The 18,427-nt window shown below is 34.5% G+C and overlaps 1 protein-coding gene across 5 annotated transcripts in view; it reads right to left on the bottom strand.

The window, feature by feature from the left end:
- Nucleotides 1–18,427, bottom strand: part of Hers (Histone gene-specific Epigenetic Repressor in late S phase) — a 53,965-nt gene that overhangs the window by 14,941 nt on the left and 20,597 nt on the right. The window contains exons 1-2 of one of the 5 annotated variants that reach the window (XM_086829462.1): nt 11,285–11,466; nt 1,687–1,857 (exon numbers count right to left, since the gene is read on the bottom strand). The exons of 1 other annotated variant lie outside the window; for it this stretch is intronic. Coding sequence is in view for 1 of the 4 variants with exons in the window: in XM_086829452.1 (XP_086685578.1) it covers nt 4,563–4,584 (22 nt within the window). In the remaining 3 variants the exon portion in view is untranslated. Of the gene's footprint in view, nt 1–1,686; nt 1,858–4,562; nt 4,732–11,284; nt 11,878–18,427 lie in introns of those variants that run through there. 3 more of the 5 variants (XM_086829432.1, XM_086829452.1, XM_086829466.1) reach the window with 3 other exon arrangements.

The raw sequence follows: 18,427 nt of genomic DNA, 5'->3' as shown, positions 1-18,427 counted from the left end.
TGCCACAAGCCAACGACAGGTGAAGAGCGGGGAACTGCCAACGAACCTACCACTTTGCCACAGTTCAAAGTCAGCTGTTCTTCTCGTTCGACATGTGGAAAAAGGGGAACCCCTTTTTTGGAAACGAAGAAGAAAACACAGCCGGCTGCAGGATGGTCACTTGACATTGTACCCCGATCCCTATCCCTATTCCCAAGACCGATCCCTTTTACTGCAGGACAAGTGGGCGTGTCGCCATTCATTATTCACTCGAAGCAACTGTGAATGAAAGGAGCCTGCTCCTCTCTCACACATATTGCTCACTTCCTCTTCTTGAAAAGGTCTCGAATTTCTGGACAGAGTTGTAGAAGTTGACCAGGTGACTGAATGATCTAATGACCTGGCTAAAAGAGATAGTTATCAGGCCAAGGCAAAGGATGCAGACTTTTTGTGAAACAATAAGCAACAAATTTAATTCCTAATTGAATATTTCAATTATGTTGTAAATCATTTAGGAGGATTTCGATTGCAAATTAAAATATCGGTAAATATTATACTATTATACATCAAAGAAAATATTAATAAATATAAAAACATATACTAAGGACATTAAATCTATATTTTTAAATGTTAATATTTGGGTTAAATGGGGTTTTTTTTTTTTAATTTCATAACTAAGTCAAAAATGCATTAATTTTAATTCGGAAAGAAGTTCTGAACTAGTTGTTACAAGCTTAACAAATCTGCATATTCAGTTTTAAAATTAAAAATTTTTGTTAAAATTTTGACAATTTTAAAGATGAAATCCCTTAAAAAATTTTGAAAAATTTTCAAAAAGTTATTTTTTTACCGGACATGTCTAGATTGATTTAACTTTTGATGCTGATCAATAATATATATGGTTTATAGGGTCGGAAATGACTCTGATTGAAATTACATCATCCTGAAAGGGCATCAAAACATATTTAAATGATCTCTTCAAAAGGCTCTTTTATCTTCAAAATTAATTTTTTTTAGACTTTTTTAAGGCGAATTTTTCTTAAATATTAACAAATTTTTGTTGAACAGTACCTAAAGCAACAAGAGGCCCTTTGTTGCCCTAGAATTCTCAAAGAAAACTACTTGCAAACTGATTATAAAAACAAAGGATATAGACAAGAAAATGTAAGATTTATTCCGTTGACAAATTATTGTTTTTAATTTGATTTTCCATCTGCAAATATTCTGACTTGTTACTGATTTACCATCATTAATTTTATTATTTTATAAATCACAGAAAGTTGAAAAAGTCAGTTAAATGTATGAAGTACAAAGACTGTATTAAAAGAATAGTATTTAAAGGATGAGAAACTACAATGGAAAACAATGACAATCATAAATTAGTGCAGGCAAATGAGTAATGAGTCCAAGAATGATGTCAACTCATGATGAAACACACATACATATAGTTTTCTGAACAACGAGTTAAGTAATTTGATTAGAAAATCGATAGTTTGAGTGCAATTGCATTGATTAAGAGTGTGATTTATGTCAGAAAAAAGAGTACGGAGCCGAAAGAGCCGACGACAACGAGATTAAATAATTTAATTATTTAATTCACAACAAGTCAACAACAATTAGAACAACAGCAAATGACAACAAAAAAACAAAATAAACAAACACAGAGAAATTGAGAAAGATGATGAAAATTGACATCGAAATACTCACACTCTCTCTCTTTCTCTTTCTCTCACCTAACTACTTTTCTCTTTCTCCCTCACACTATTGTTTCCGCGATCCAGTTTTTTCAATATATTTTATTTATTTCGTTTTTTTGTTTAATGACATTTGTTTTGCATTTGTTTACTTTCAGTTATCGTTTTACTTTGAGTTTGCTTTCTTCACTTTTTTGGCGGCAATTATATGGTAAGTGTATGTGCACATATATAAATATATATATATATATATATAGTTATATAGAAAATCAAAAAATAAAACTTAGAAACATCTAGAGCTAGAAATAAAGCCCGCACATTTTTGTTTTGTATCTCCACTTTTTGTGTGTGTGTTTTATTATCTAGCGTATGTTGTTCAGATCAGTTTTACGACTTTATATTTATTCATTAGCTCAGTTTTGCCTAGTTTTTACGACTAACTATTTGGAAACGGAACAGAAACTAGTTTAAAAAATAAAAAACAAAAAAACAAGAAAGAAAAATAAGTTCAGGAAGTCGAAGTTTATATACTCTTGCAGTTTGCAATATAATTATAGGATCTAATTGGAAATCGCTCATAATTAAGCATAAAATATTCAAAATTGAATTGATATTTTTATGACCATATTTTCAATAAAATCTAAATTTAAAAATCGCATAGCTCAGTCAAAAATGTAATAATTTTAATTCGGAAAACTGTTCTGTGTTAGTTTTTATGAGGTTAATAAATCTTTAAAATTTAAAAAAATTAAATTTTTTTCAATTTTTTTTCTGTTAATTTTAACAATGTAACCCCTTAAAAAATTTTGAAAAAATTAAAAAAATTGTTTTCTGCCTGAGATGGATAGATCGATTCGGCTGTCGATGCTGATTAAGAATATATATGATTTATAGGGTCGGAAATGATTCCTTCACTGCTTTGGAGGGTTCTAACTCAAAATCTAATACCCTGCAAAGGGTTAAAAAGAAGGAAAGCTAACTTTAAAAGGCTGAAGCTATCATACCCTTGAATATTATATTCATCATATTCATTCTATTTTATTTTATAATATGAATTTCTAATAATTTATAATATTTGTATGACTTTTTCTATAAAAACATCTTGATATACTATTTAAATATTTGTTATTAATGGATTAATTTGTGTAAACATAGTCAAAAAGACGAACTAGATTGGCTAGATCAGCTCTGTTTTTGATACTGATCACAAAAATAAGCATTTTTTGTGTCGGAAATACCCCCTTTATAAACTTTAATACCTTCGAAGAGTATTTAAAAAAAAAATACATCGAAAATCTGCTCAACACCGAAAGCTAAAAATCGCGTCGTCAGCTGTCGGACCTCTGCCAATCAAATTAACACATTTCAATTAGCATTTTTGCATAATGCCCGCACACACATGAAAAAGAGCAGAAAAACACACACATAATATACACAGACAAAAGACAGACGGATGAAATCTGATATGCAAATTTTTGCTGTTGTTGTTGTTGTGAAACGAAACCCAATTGGAAATGTTTCGGCCACACAATCCGGACATAATAAGATCTTCCCTCTTTTCTCTTCAAAAATCTCCTCGATTTGAATCTGGTTTTGGGTTGGGAAATCGTCTTGACTTAAATATGTAGTATATAAAATAATTTAATAATCTAATTTCTTGACAACTTGATATAATTGTCTGAAAATTTTAACTGTTTTATGCTAAAATTTGAGACTCAAAATTTACCAGAATTTATTCTGTGAAAATGAAACTTTTCTGGTCCAATTTTTGTTTTTATTTTGCTTTGTTTTTCTTTAAATTTGTCTCCAACTTGTTTCTGTTTTATTTTGTTTTATGTACTTGGGGTTGCTTTTCTGACTTAATATTGATGTTATTATAGTTGCTGCTGATTGTTGTTTGAAAATTAAGTGTCAATTTGAGAGGAACAAGAGGGACAGGCGCACATCACATTTATTTGTAGTATCCCAAAAAAATCTTCATTTAATTTATTTCCTTATCAATGCTTAATATTCCCAATTCAGAGAATTAAATGCAAAACTATATTCCAAAGAATTCAACTATTGCGAAAACCACTGATTGTGAAATTTCAAACTATTTCTAATTCTGATAAGAAAGTTGGCACCAATACAACTAATCTATATATGAAACCTACAGAAGCTCGTTTATATGTATATCAAAGAGCAAATCGAAAGAAAAATAATTAAGAAAAGGAGACTAAATAAAACATTTGTACATAATATACAAATTGTTTTGTCTTGATTTTATTAAACATAGAAAAAGAAAGCTTGTTTCCTACTGCTGAACTCTCGATTTCAAGAGGACAAAGTCAAAGACTATAAAATATGTTTATTAGTTCATTAATTAATAAGAAGAATCACTAATCGCTTTTGCTAGACTTCATTTCACTTTAACCTCAAACCGCTTGCTTTTGCTAGACTTCACTTCATTTTAACCTCAAAACGCTTTTCCTCCAATTTACTTCACCTTAACCTCAAACCGCTTCTCCTCTACATTACTTCACTTTAACCTCACATTTAATCATACGAAAAGTCTCAACTACATGCACACATATGAACATACACACATACATATTGAGACTTCTAGAACTTTCGTGAAAAAAGCATCGCACAATGTGGAATCCCCTTTTGATAACTTAAAACCAACAAAATTGCACACAAATTCCAACAATTTGATGGGTTCTTATTTCCAGTCTCATTCCAAAATGCATTCACCCGATACGAATTACTTTTTTTTATGGAGAATCCAGAACAAGCACACACACATGTGTGTGAAGTGTGCTCGAAATTTGCAAATTGCACAGCAAGATCTTTGTATGCAAAATGCATAATTACTAAGAAGTTTACCTGAGAAAAACTATGGCAACTTACCCTTAAATTTGTCAGTGTCCATCTTTCAAGTGGACTTGTTATAAAAACTTAAACAATATGTAATAATTAGGATTTTAATTCAACGGCGTCTAGTTCTTCCTCGTTCTTTCTTAAAACCATGTGAATTAGAGGTGTGAGCATCCTCCGATATCCCCCTTTATCGTATTGTCTTAGTTCCTATCGATATTTAGTTATTATAATACTAAAGTCTAGTAAGCGCCATAATTGCATAAAAAAGAACCAAAGGAGCGGGAGGAACTTATTTTGTTCGGAACCACAACTTAATATTGTGAACTAATAGAATAAGGCATTGCCAGATTAAAACAAAAAACAGCTGCGTTTTTGAAAGTAAAATAATTACTTTACATTCAATTCGCATAAAATTTCGCTAAATAAATTTGATCTATTTAGCACGTTACGAAGGAGAGAAACTTTAAAGAAACTAACTTTGCTTGCATGAAAACCCTTTCCAAATATAGGACAAAGGTCAAAGGTTAAAGGAAAGGCATTGTAAACAGCCCCATTTTATGCGATTTAAGTTATATTTGAATTATGCAAATAATCTATTATTGAAAGGTGATAACCTTCGTGCTTTCAGTTATTTTCCTGAGCCTCTATTACGGCGTAATATATTTATAATCCGTCAATATCCAATGCATTTGCGTTTCTTTTTAAAGTTTGTTTACAAACAATGGAAGCAGTGCAAGTTAGTATGACCCTATTGACTGCTTGTTCTTTAGGTTCTTTGGTCACATTAGAGCCTTTTTTGAATTGTATTAAGGAATTTCTTATAAATCAGAATGACTGAAAATATTGGCGATAAGTAAAGGGAACGACTAAAAAAAGTCACACACTATATTTTCAAGCAAATAAAATGTCGCAAGACATGTTAATACCATTATTTTATATACTTAATGAATTATTTCATTATTTTTAACTACTGGACTTATCTTTTAGCATCTAAAAACGTTGGTTTATACGAACTATATATGTTTTTAATACATTGTTAGATTTAATATTGTGTGTTTAGGAAAATTAGTTTTCTTTCAGGAATATATCCATAGAGCAGAGGTAAACCCTAATCAAATCAAACATTATCTATGTATTGCAGAATATTTGCTATTTTACAGCTTCATTCCGCAATACTTTTCAAAGAGAGTCAATATTTATTTAAATTATTTCTACTGAATTTTATAACATATGTGATAATATTTCTTAATCAATCATTTAATATTACATTTCCCACCCTATTGCTTCCTGATAAGACTTCACAACAAGACCTTTTCAACAATACACATGTTTCAGCTTCATTCCGATTTCAATTCACCCAAAGCGTGTTACTTTCTATAGAGAATCCAAATAAGCCACATAAAACAACGAGGCATTAAAAAACAACAGAAAAAAGAAGCACACACAAAAATGGGCACATACTATTCGAAGAAGAAGAAACATGTTTCGATGACTTCCGGTTTCGGAGTTTTGTGGCGTCCACAAACTGAGTGCGAGTTCAGTTCATTATTAATTTTTTTTGTGAGAATTCGTTGGTGAACTAACATCGTTGAAAGGCGTGGTGTGGAGTGTGTGTTTGTGGAAAGGCAGAGAAACGCTGAGAGTAGGGCGGGGGCGAATTAACATATACGAAACTATGCGATAAAGCGTGAACTTGGATAGCCAGCGAAATAAGCAAAAATGAATGCTCGTAATACTTTTATAATAAGCGAAGCTGTTGACTGACGTCGACGGCGACGCTTTGCTATGCGAAGGTCACACACAGCCGGCGACGCCAAGAAAAGCCGAGCGATAACAAAAGCCCAGTCCAAGAGAGTGAGAGAGAGAAAGAGAGGAGGAGGAGGAGGAGGAGGAGGAGGAGGAGGAGGAGGAGGAGGAGGAGGAGGAGGAGGAGGAGGAGTGGAGCAGTCTCAGTACAAGTACTACATAGTGTGGGCGGTAAGAGAGCGAGTAGGAGACAGCGAGAAGTGATCACAGAAGAATTTTAAAGAATAAATTAATCAAAAGGGAGCGATCTTCTATAAGAAATCTGATCCCAGAAAAATGTCAACCTTATATACATAAGCTTTCATGAGCTAGAAACAGAGGAAGGCCTGCAAGCAGTACCAGCGAGTAACAGTGTGGGTGGTAAAGGAGCGAGTTAGAAGCAGCGAGAAGCAATCCCATTAGAATTTTATAAAAAAAATTAATAATATTTATAATTCGGAACCCAGAATACTGACAACCTTTCAAAATCATGTAAATACAACAGCTTGAAAGGGATAGGCATTAAGTGAGAGTAGGAGGCAACGAGAAGCATAGCATAGAAAAAATAAAAAAATATAATAGAAAATAATTCAATGGTTTCTTTGAAAGTATCTGCATATTTCATATAAGAATTAATTATTTCCAATAACATAAATTTGCTGAATGTTTATAAAACTCACAAAGATCTTGAAACTTGTAGTAATTAGTTTTCAGTCCCAGGAAACTCACCTAGTTCCCATTTCGCTAAAGCGCTGAATTCTTACTTGAGAATTCTAGGAGCATTTCCTTGCAAGAACTTCTATACAGTTCAGAAGAAAGATTGCTCTCATGTAAGCAAAATGGTTTAATATCAAAGAGTAAAAATGATAACGAGAACCACAAGAAAATGTCCCCGATCAATTTCAACTGAATAATCACTTTAAATTAAGCAAAGTTGTGTAATTACTAAATATAATCAGCCAAACAATTGCGCAGTTAATTTAAAGTTGAGCCAAGTCAAAAAGAAAAGTTAAAAAAAAAAAATGCACAGTGACACGTGACAAAACGTTTTTGTTTACTAAATTAAAAATTTGCCCCAGAAAGATGATATCTGAATGGAACCAACCAAAATAGCCGACAAGCCGCCTATAATGGCTTTACCTTATATAGAGTTGACGTGTGCCGCCGAACTGCCCCTAAAATCGCATACTATATAGCCTATATAGCCGCACATGTGTACCCCTTGCGACGACATTCAATTGCGCAGCAAATAGTGGCAGAGAGAACAACAGTTAATTGCATTTACAATAGTGCCACAGTTATGTCGATTCTTTATGGTCTATGGATGTTATGGCGGGGATTTTTGTACAAAAAAATCGGTGAGGGGAAAAAAGTGCTTCCAGAGAACATGTGCAGTTTCGCGAGCTTAACGATCGAGAGCGAGTGAGCAGCTCATGTTTATTTATGAGTTGCCAATCGAATCGAATTCACGCGGCACAGCAAGCTAGACTTGGACTTGGTTTGGTAACTCAGTCAATGTTGTTGTTGTTTTTGTTGTTGTGCGGCTGCAAAATGCAAATTTTTGGACAAAAATCAAAAGGCAGACAGAGACACATGTACATATATAAATATATTATATATGTATAACAGGGCAGTGCCAAAAACAGTGACACCGACTCACACACAAAAAAAAGCAACTATCAAATGCCGACGTGTTCAAGGACATTTCAAAGTGCGTCGCAGGCAAAAACAAGTTCCACAAGTCAGTATATATATACATATATATATATATATATATATATTACAGTATATGTGTGTGTATAACCCTTAATGCATATGTGTAAGTGTGTGCGAGAGCCAAAGCTTTTGAGTAGGGGTGTGCACAACCCCTAAAAATCCAATGGACAAGCCAAGATTGCAAAACTTTAGAGCAGAAACACTCAAACACACACACAGACACAGTGAGAACTGCAAGCAAACACCAGGTAATTTCAGGTAATTTCATTTACCTTTTAATTGAAACAGTATAAACCTAAAACTAATTAAAGTGAAGCCTCCTGCGTTTGAAGCATGTTGAGTGACAAATATTTGCAAAATCTATAGGTTTCTTTTTTTTAAATAAAAGTTTTCAAAGTCAAAAGAGTTAAGGAGACTTGAAAACAATAAACAACTAAATAATTATTAAAATTAATAACTAATAAAATTATAAACCTATACTCTCAAATATAGAACTGCCAATTTCAAGGACATTACAAAGAAAAGAACTGTATTTACTTGCTTATGATATAAATTGTAATTCCATATAGATATACCCAGGCAAAGGATAAATATAAAACAAAAATATGGAGAAATATAAAATAATTACAAAGACTATCCAGCTTTTCGTACGATCCTAATTATAAAGGATATTTGCATACAATTTATATAAAATAAATCAACAGACATTGCCTTGCTGCAGTCTCTTATCGAAAATTTCACATTTATTTAACTGAAGATTCCCCTGCAATTTGTGCTCGTGTTATCCTTGATCCTCGAGCATGATAGAGCATGTCTGGAAGATCAGAAAACAAAGGGGGAGAAGCGTAGCCCCCTTAACCAAGCATTGGCTCTCACCCTTAAACATAAACAAAAAAAAAAAAAAGAGTGGTGCTCTCCGGATTACGCATTCGCCACATATGACACTCGGTACCGTATAATAACAACAATAAGCCAAAGGACGAAGGCCAGAGCAGGATGGGAAGTAGGGGCAGGAGAGCAGGTAACAGGCGCAAGGCGACAGCGACAGAGAGAGAGAGTAAGAGGAGAGAGGACAGAGAGCGACCGGCTTAACGAGCGTGAAATCGAGAGAAGAAGGATATAAGAACTGTTGCTTTCAAGTGTGTGCGTGCGTGTGCACGTCCTGAACTCGTGCACAGGCCACATGTCAGCGTGTGTGTGTGTGTGTGAGTTTGTGAGACGCTTCTTATTGACATTGAAACCGCTGTTGCCGTCGCTCACCCTCTCCCCTATTTATTTATTTATTTTTTTTTTTTTCAAGTAACACCCGGCGCAGATGCTAAATAAGACGGCAGGAATTAAAGTGCAAAGGTGTGTGCTGCAGCCGCGACGGCGTCGGCGGCAACAGAAGGATACTTTGCTCTTGTACTTAGCGCTCAAAACAGAAACAGAAAGGAACAAAAAAAAAAAAAATAGGAAGAAAGGAAGTAAGGACGAGGCAAAGGGATCTAAGCAGATACGCCAACTGTTGGCAGTGTCCACATGGCCCCCGGGGTTCTTAACTTGCTATATATACTAGATATATATACATATATCTAGATACATATATGTAAGAATATGAGGACAATAGCAGACAAAGAATGTTGAGGGCACCGAAACCCAGCAAAAATGTCAACAAATGCAAATGTTTGAGAAAAGACCTTATAAAACTTTAGGGATAAGGGCTAGAAACTTGCAAATATTTGACCTACTGAGATTATGTCTGATGGGGTCTAATATATATTAGGCTAACCTAATATATTTATAGTTTGTGGACTTTTTTCATAGCTAAACTACCAACAAATAAATAAGCTTTCAAATTGTGAAGTTAGGAAGACATACAAATATAAATTGGGATGAAAATCTAAATATTATATCAAAAATATCCCTAAAAGAGGTATGACCTTTTAATTTTCTCAAATGATCACTTTTAATAATGATCTCCGAAGAATACCTGATGAAATTGTGTATTACTTGAATCTATTATAATACATTTTACCTTATTTTATAGATGAGATCTTTAAGGAATAAAGTCAAACATCATTGAAGGCTTACAGATGAATAATAAAACCAAATTAACCAAGAAAAACCATGATTTTTGTATAGAAATGAAAAGTGATAAGCAATTTAAATACTGCTTAGATACCAGAAACTCTAAAAAAAGCACAATATAAGTATAATTCGACCTTAAACCCCCTGAATATATCACAATATATCGGCATAAAAGCAACTTTTTTTTAGCTATTTATAATATGTAAGCCTTGTAAAATTCCTCTGACTCTTGAATAATATTATTTATAAGCCTAGACTTGCCAACTTTAGCTTAAGACCACATTCCAGAGTTTATAAGGCCCAAAAATGAAGCGAAGCCTCAAATTCAGTTCAAGAAATGCAAGAAATCTGCTTTAAATTTAATATATTTTTGTACAAACATTTCAATTGAATTATCACTCAAAATGTGGCGCATTTAAATATATATCTTTACATATATAATTTCCACGAAACGTTAAGAAAACAAGATAAAGTTAATTCACTGATAAAATAATCATTTCAATAATAAATGAGCAATGCAATCGCACTTATTACTACTACTGACTAAACCGAGAAAATAATAACAAAAACAAAATTGAAAAACAGAAAAATGAAAACAGAAAACAAACAAAAACACAAAAACGCAAATAAAAAATTGCCGAATGGAAATTTTGTGGCACGCAAACTTGTTGCTCTATCTGCCTGCCTGTGTGTGTGTTTCGAGTGTGTGTTGGTGAGCCAGTACATGTGCGTGTGTGGAGGCTTACTTTGCAATGTTTTTAATAATAAATGATTTATTTATTTCTCGATTTCATTTCGTTTTTTCTCTCATTTGTTTTGATTTTGATTTCGATGCATTTTTCTGCTGCCCCTGTTTTGTAGTATTTCTTTTTTTTTATTATTTTATTATTATAATAATTATTTTATTGCTTTTTTTGCACGTCACCAGCGAAATAAATAAAAAAAAAACAACACACAAAACGCGCGCTCTGTTGTCTCTCTCTGTGTGTGTGTGTGTGTGTGTGTGTGAGTGCGAGAGACGGGGCGTATGAGCAATTCCGCGGCGAAAACTTTGCCACTTTTGTTGTCTGCGACGAAACGCAAAAACAACAAAACACGAGAAGACACCGCAAAAAAAAAGAGAGATGTAAAACACTTGGCAAAAAAACACAATAACAAAAAAAAAACACAGAAAACTTTACATGCAACGTTGCTGCCACATTCACTGTTGCGGTGTTTTTTTATTTTTGTTTTTTTTTATTATTATTTTGGCTGCTGCGGCGTTGCAATGCGTGTTGCTATTGCCTCTTCTTCTTCGTGTGGCGCCGACGACGACCGCGTTGCGCCCGACGCGTTATAACGGTTCGACAGGTATAGCAGCACTGCCTGCCAACTCTATTGCCAGAGCCAGCGCCAGCCGAGTGCCAGCCGAAGAGCGAGCCGAGGCGCGACGAGGAGAGTCGAAGAGAGGCGAGCCGAGCGCCTAACGAGAGCCTACAACGGTCGCTCTCTGTGCGTCGTGTGTTGCTTGTGTGTGTTGTAAGCGCTTTTTACATTTTTGCGGTCGAACTTTTTTTTTGCTTTTGGGCAAATGCTGTTGTTGCTGTTGCTGTTGCTGTTGTGGCCAACACTTGTCGTTGTCCATCGCCTTTTGGCCATTATGCAACAACAACACGAACTACCGAAGAGGCTCACGAAGCATTCAAGCTGCTCTCTGATTGGTCGAAGGATGTTGCCACGAGTAAAGCCGAAGTGCAGATTCTCTCTCGGCTCGCGGTCTCTCTCTTTCAGTCTCCTACTCTCGGGAATGTTCGATGGTTGAAAAGGCTAGAAATGATGGTGGTGGGGCTGACCAGAGGGGGGGGGGTCAATAAAAAAAGAAAAGCCAGATCGCAATAACAGTAGTCGCGAGTTTTCCGACTGCCACAATACCCGTTAGTCAATCAGGCAAATTCCGGGGGATTGTAAATTCAGCGATCTCTTTGGATTTTATAGCAGATTTTGGTTTAGAAATTAATCCAAGTTCTTGGAAAAATATAAGAACAACTTTAGAAAATCCAGAAAAATTATTAGAATAAAAGTCAGTGAAGATTTCATAAATTATCTTTAAATCTTGATTCTACAGAATATATAAATATTTAAGAAAATATTAAAATTAAGTTTTATATACAAATATCATAAGGTTTTAATGCATTTCCATTTTCATTTTTATTGAAAGTCTCTTTAAAAATGGGTTAGAAAGAAAGGTTTACTAAAGTTTAAGTTTAATGTTGAATTAAACCCGATTTTCAGTTAACCAGTCTTTTAAAGTTGGTAATATTTAAGCCTTACAGCCAATTATTGACAGACCTCTAAAAATAATCAACAAAATAAAACACAAGTCCAAATGTACCTTTTAAAATAAACAGGAGCTGTCACTGGGGAGCACCAAACATGCAGAAGAAGCCAAAATATTGTCAAAAAAAACAGGAAGTGACCAAAATGTCAGCAAGGGAGCCATCATCATCATCAGCATCCTTATTCCCATTCTTATCCCCCATCCCATATCCCCATGCTTATCCTCACGCTCATTCACATCCTCTATTCTCTTTCGTCTGGAATAAATTTGAATTGAGTTATCGGAACAACAGCCACCAGAAAGCAAAGATAAAGACTTTAATTCAATTGAAAGACCATACAAGACTCTTTCAACACATTAACAATCAGTGTGTGTAGCTATCACCACATCACCCCTCCTATGTACAATATAATTTCATTTTATAATTATGGAAATATAAATAAGAAAGTCCTGTACAAATTTTCTTTTAAAAAATGCAATCATGAAAGTATTTACAAGTACTCCTAAAAAGTGCTCGTAAATAGAAACAACAAAAATTATCATCATAAATAATCAATTTCATTTCTAGCTTAGCAACTTCAGACTCAAAAGATTGTCGCAGTGATTGCGCCTGTAATTCCCAAGCAAGAATTCAGCAACAATTGCAAATATAAAATGTTTATATTAATTTACAGCAGGCATGGACACAAGATTTAAAGGGAAGAAGCCACAGAATTGTCAAAGCTAAAGCGAACGATCTTCAAGTGTGTCGTAAATCGCATGTAATTTGTTTTTGTAGTTAGTTTGGCTTAATAGGATTAGAATATAGATTAGAACTAGAGTTAGGAAAACTTAAGTAGAACAACTAAAGACTGTTAAATCAATACTAGTAATACTTTGTAAACAACTAAATTTAATTTAAACCTATATTTATTTGAGGTTTTCCTTCAAGAACTTGCTCATTGTTTGCTTTTTCCCCAGCTATGATCTAACCACGAGAACGAAAACCATTGCAATTACTGATAAGAATTAGAAATTTGAGACCTTTTTGATCTAGAAATAAACATTGTGAGCACTTTGTAAGGCGAAAATTTTTCAAATTACGTTTCGTTTGATTATTATTGTATTTGGCTTTCTTTTTTTCTGTTTTATGATTGTTTTTCCCCTCAAGTTGATAAAGATAAATTGCGTTTTCTATTCGGTTATGTCGTAGTTTTGTTTAACGAAATCTGTTTTGCAAGTTTTGTTTTTGATTTTTTGCACATAAACACACACACACACACGGTGCTGTTGGTGCTGATAAGATAGCCAAGTTAAGAGGCCGTAGAAATGACAAGAGCCAAAAAAAAAAAGACTGGTAGAAAGTGCGGGCCGAAGGCAATTCAGATTCGAGCGCAGCGCGTGCCCAAAATGTCCCGTTGATAATTATGGTTTTCTTTTTTTTTTTGTTGCTGTTTTTTGTTGTGTTTTGTATTTACTTATTTTTGGTGTGGGCTGTGTGGGTTCTGGGGATCTGAAATGACCCAAAGTGAGTCATGCGAGTGATTCACCAAAGACAGCAAAGCCTTGATAAAAGGGACAACAAATTCATGATGAATAGTATCATAACTAAAAGGCTGTTGCGTTTATTTCTAAATAAAATGCGATCTAAGTATTAGATTGCTTAAAAAGTTATGTTTTAAAGGTAGTAATTGATGAAATTTTAATATATATAATACATTTCATATATATTTCTCAAGTGTTTAATATACAAATGCTAATTAAGTCGCATAAAAGTATATTTGGAGTTCTTTAAAAAACTTTTTAAGAGCTTAAAATGTTACAAGAGTTATTCTGTGTTTTGAAAGAGGTTAAAATAAATACGTCCGTTTATTATTTATACTTTATAAAACAAAAAATATAAAAAATGAGGAAACCCATATAATTTTCTCTAGTTTTTTACAGCTGCAGTTGCAGTGTCAGATTCGGTTGCAGATACATTTGTATCTTGGCCCATTAAGGGCAGTCACAGCAAAGCCGGACGCAGCGGAGAAAGTTTTTTTCGGGAAGAAAATTCACTGCGGAGAGAAGAGAGTGGAGAGCTAAAGAGTGGCAGTGTGGAAGAGCGGTGAAAACGTCCAATATCTAATTTGTTTTCTATTTTCCTATGTATTTTCCCTGCTGCGCCAAATTTATCAAGCTCTTGACCAAACCAATCCATTGTTGGCAAACTTGTTTGCCGCTCGTCCGGCTCTCTTTTTTATTTTTTATTTTAGTTTTACGGGGATACACGGGACTTGTAGTACCTTTTGGACTTTTTTTGCGGAGCGTGAGATTTTTTTTTGTTACTTTTTTTTTTTTGTTTTTTTTGGCACACCAAAGCGACAGAAACGGAACGGAAATGGAAGCGGACACACACGACGGGGAACAGCTGAGCGGTACACTCGGGAAAATTATATTTTTCAAAGCGGAGTTTTTAGGAAAATGTGGGGGAGATTCTGCAGTAATTTAAATTTCTCTAAAGCAAGATAAATATCCAAATAAATGGTAATGTTTATTATAAGGAATTGCGTTAATTTTACAATTTGATTTTAGGTATGTTTTTTATAGAAAAAAAAAAATTAAAAAAAAATACAAAAACAGCTAAAACCAGCATTTATTTTTTAAACTATATATAAAGGCAACTGCTAGAACTTTATGTACTTGTTATAAACTGAATTTTTGGTATCAACTTTTTTACAAAAATAAATTATTAAGCCCATTTGCTAGAACCTTGTCTAGTTCTTATATAGTTTCTTTAAGTGAACTGCATCGGGTAGGGAATAATGAAGTCAGAATGGTCACGCTTGCCCGCACATGGATGGAAAATTATAATGACCAGGGCAGCGCAGAAAGAAGCCTCCAATGATGATGAGGCGACCACGACGGACGTGAGAACGGAACGAAAACCGTACCGAACTGAACTGAACCCCCGATAGCCTTCCAAACCCCGATCTCCATAGACATCATTTCATCCAAAAGGAACAACGACAACGACTACAATTCCGACTCCGACTCCGACTCCGACTTCGACTCCGATGATGATGATGAAGAAGAGCAAGTCCAGCAAAAGAAGTCGCCCAACCATGCAAATGAGACCGATAGAGACACCATTCCATAGCACATTATGCGGCCACACCATGTCGTAGAAGACAATACCATATAGCACATACATACATATATACATATGTACATATAATACCATTAACCCATCCTACAACAATATCCACCAAACCGTGGGCAGTCGTGTTGGTCGGGGTTCTCTTGGGGTTGGGTTTGATGTTGAGGTTGAGGTTTGTTGCGAATGGAACGCATGCATCGATGGAGGAGAGAGATAATGCAACACGCCGACAGCTCACAGTCATTAATCGAGCAACATCGAAAGTCGGAAATAAGCTAGACTGGTCATCTATCAACAAAAAAAATTCAGAAAATTAAAGGTGACTCAACTGGATAGATTGGGAAATTCTGGTGGGGGGATGGGATATTTCAAACACTTAATATTGAGTAGAGAAGGAAGGAATTTTAATTGGCCGAGACATGTCAGAGACTTTTGGGATTAACTTTATAAACATTCTTTTGTTTTGTGTTTGATTTCTAGTGATTTTTAGACCCTTGCATAATTAATTTGATCTAATTTGATTCAAAGCTATCTTGTATTATTATAGAATTTCGATTTTAGCTTTATTAAAATCGGAATACTATATAATATAACTGCCAGAGAATGTTTAATGTAGAGGATCAGTAAATAAGTATAATAAGTAACTAACTATGAGCATAAGTATCTATGACCAGTAAGTATCTATGACCAGTAAGTATCTATGATCAGTAAGTATCAATGATCAGTAAGTATCAATGATCAGTAAGTATCAATGAACATTGAGTAACTATGACCAGTAAGTAACTATGAGCAGTAAGTATCTATGACCTGTAAGTAACTTAAAGCAGTAAATAATTATCACCAGTAAGTAACTCTGAACAGTAAGTATCTATGACCAGTAAGTAACTATGATTAGTAAGTATCTATGTCCAGTATGTATGTATATATGTATGACCATTTACTAACTTTGAACACTAGTAAACAATGACTTGCAACTTTTGTAACACAACACATATCTGAGACTTGGCCGGCAGCAGTCACTTCGTTCCGGGGAGGTTAGAACCTGTTGAGAATCATATGCACAAATGTGCGAGACTTGTTTTGGACCAAATTTAAGTGCAAGCTATGAAACTATGGAGTTATTTTTCTATATAATTTTACTGATATATAAGTCGGATAATGGCGAATCGGTGGACTATATATACACATATTTATATAACTGTCATAGGAACGATAGGAAAATTTTAAGAAACAATAACTATATCTTTTCCAGTTTTCAACAGATTTTCATCAAATTTGATATATAGCCATTATATATTAATCTAGAATTTCTATAGAGAGAAGAAACATGATAAAAACGATTCAAATTGGACTGTAGCAAAGAGTTTCCTCGCAATATATATGAGAAACCATATCTGAAAAACAATTAAAGAGCATCTCAAATAATCTTCCCTTTAATTTTAATACAATTTATTGAAATATTAGCATACTATATACTGCTTTTGGCAACACTTTTATGGTTATAACCTTGTCTTAGGACTATTCTAGAGGATAGCTAACCCCGTGGAGAGCATTTAATGAGAGACTATTACACTTGGCTTGAACAATATATCGTGGGTAGTTAAGTGAATATAGTTGTTCTCGACCAGCCCCATTCACTAACCACTTCCTAGAACCAAACCGGCAAGCGAGCTAGCCAGCATTTTTTTCATACCTTATTCCCACTTTGCCACTGCCATAACCATAATTTGCATGTTTAAGTTTCATACTGCACTTGAGCCTGCCAGCAGCAAGTACAATCATCATCATTATCATCATCATCATCAGGAGCATTATTATCATTACCAGACTCTCGAGAGCTCGACCGAGTGCCCTTCTCCCTTTAACTGGTGGCATCCGAATCTTGATCCACCAGAGCCTGCCACTCGATGAGAGGCATCTGCTGACCAGTTACCAGTTACCAGTTGACCACTCGACAACCTTGACACAAATGCATGTTTGGAATAACCAAGGGCGAGGACAGGAGACCAGGATGAGTGCTACCTGTTACCAGTTACCGGCTGTTACCTGTGTGCGCAGTCCTGAACTCATTTGCCTAATAGAACAATTATCGACGCCTACGGATAGTCTGGTTTGGTTTAGGGTCCTCATGTCCCCTTGCCAAACGAGACGAATGGAACGTCAAATGGGTGTTGCCCCGCCTATTACAATGATTGGGTCCATGATAGTGACGATAATTACTCTGATGATGGTAACAATAATAGCCACAAGTGTGGGCCGGGCTTGGCAAATACCCATGTCGCTTGGAAACACTTTAACTAAAGTGCGTAGGAACTAAGTGTATGAGGGTTAAGTTAGGCAATTTTTTAATAGGCTTAACGGAGGAACTAGTATCAAGTTATTAACAATTGTTTGTTACTACCATATTTTGCGAGTAGGATATTTGTTTTACTAAAAGTTCGAAGAAGATTGGTTAAGCAGAGAGCAAAGGAGCGCAAAGGAAAGTCGAAAGATTAGCTCATTTTCACGTTTTGTCACTCTTTTATTATAAGATTTTCTTTTTGGTAAAATGCTCATTTCTCTCACTCTCTCCCGTGGTCTCCCTTCCGAGCTTTGCCTTTAATGTACAAGCAATGTAGCTGTAACAGCTTCTAATTTCACTAGAACTAGAGAGAGCATATTTAGCTACATTTTGTGGCAGCTTCTGTGATTAAAATTAATCTCATCTACAATATAAACAATTTAATAAGTAAGCTAACTTAAGGAAACCGAAATGTCTATAACCTTCCAGAGAAAATCTATCATAATTCAGCCAAAAATGGATTAATTTCGAATCGGAAAACTTTTCTGTGTTAGCTTAATTTAGCTTAACGAATCTGCATATTTAATTAAAAATGTAAAATTTTTAAA

The sequence above is a fragment of the Drosophila serrata genome, unplaced genomic scaffold (assembly GCF_035046125.1).
Source record: "Drosophila serrata isolate PLE 108 unplaced genomic scaffold, ASM3504612v1 contig_23, whole genome shotgun sequence".
Lineage (NCBI taxonomy): Eukaryota > Metazoa > Arthropoda > Insecta > Diptera > Drosophilidae > Drosophila > Drosophila serrata.
This window is presented reverse-complemented; position numbering and strand designations above follow the sequence as displayed.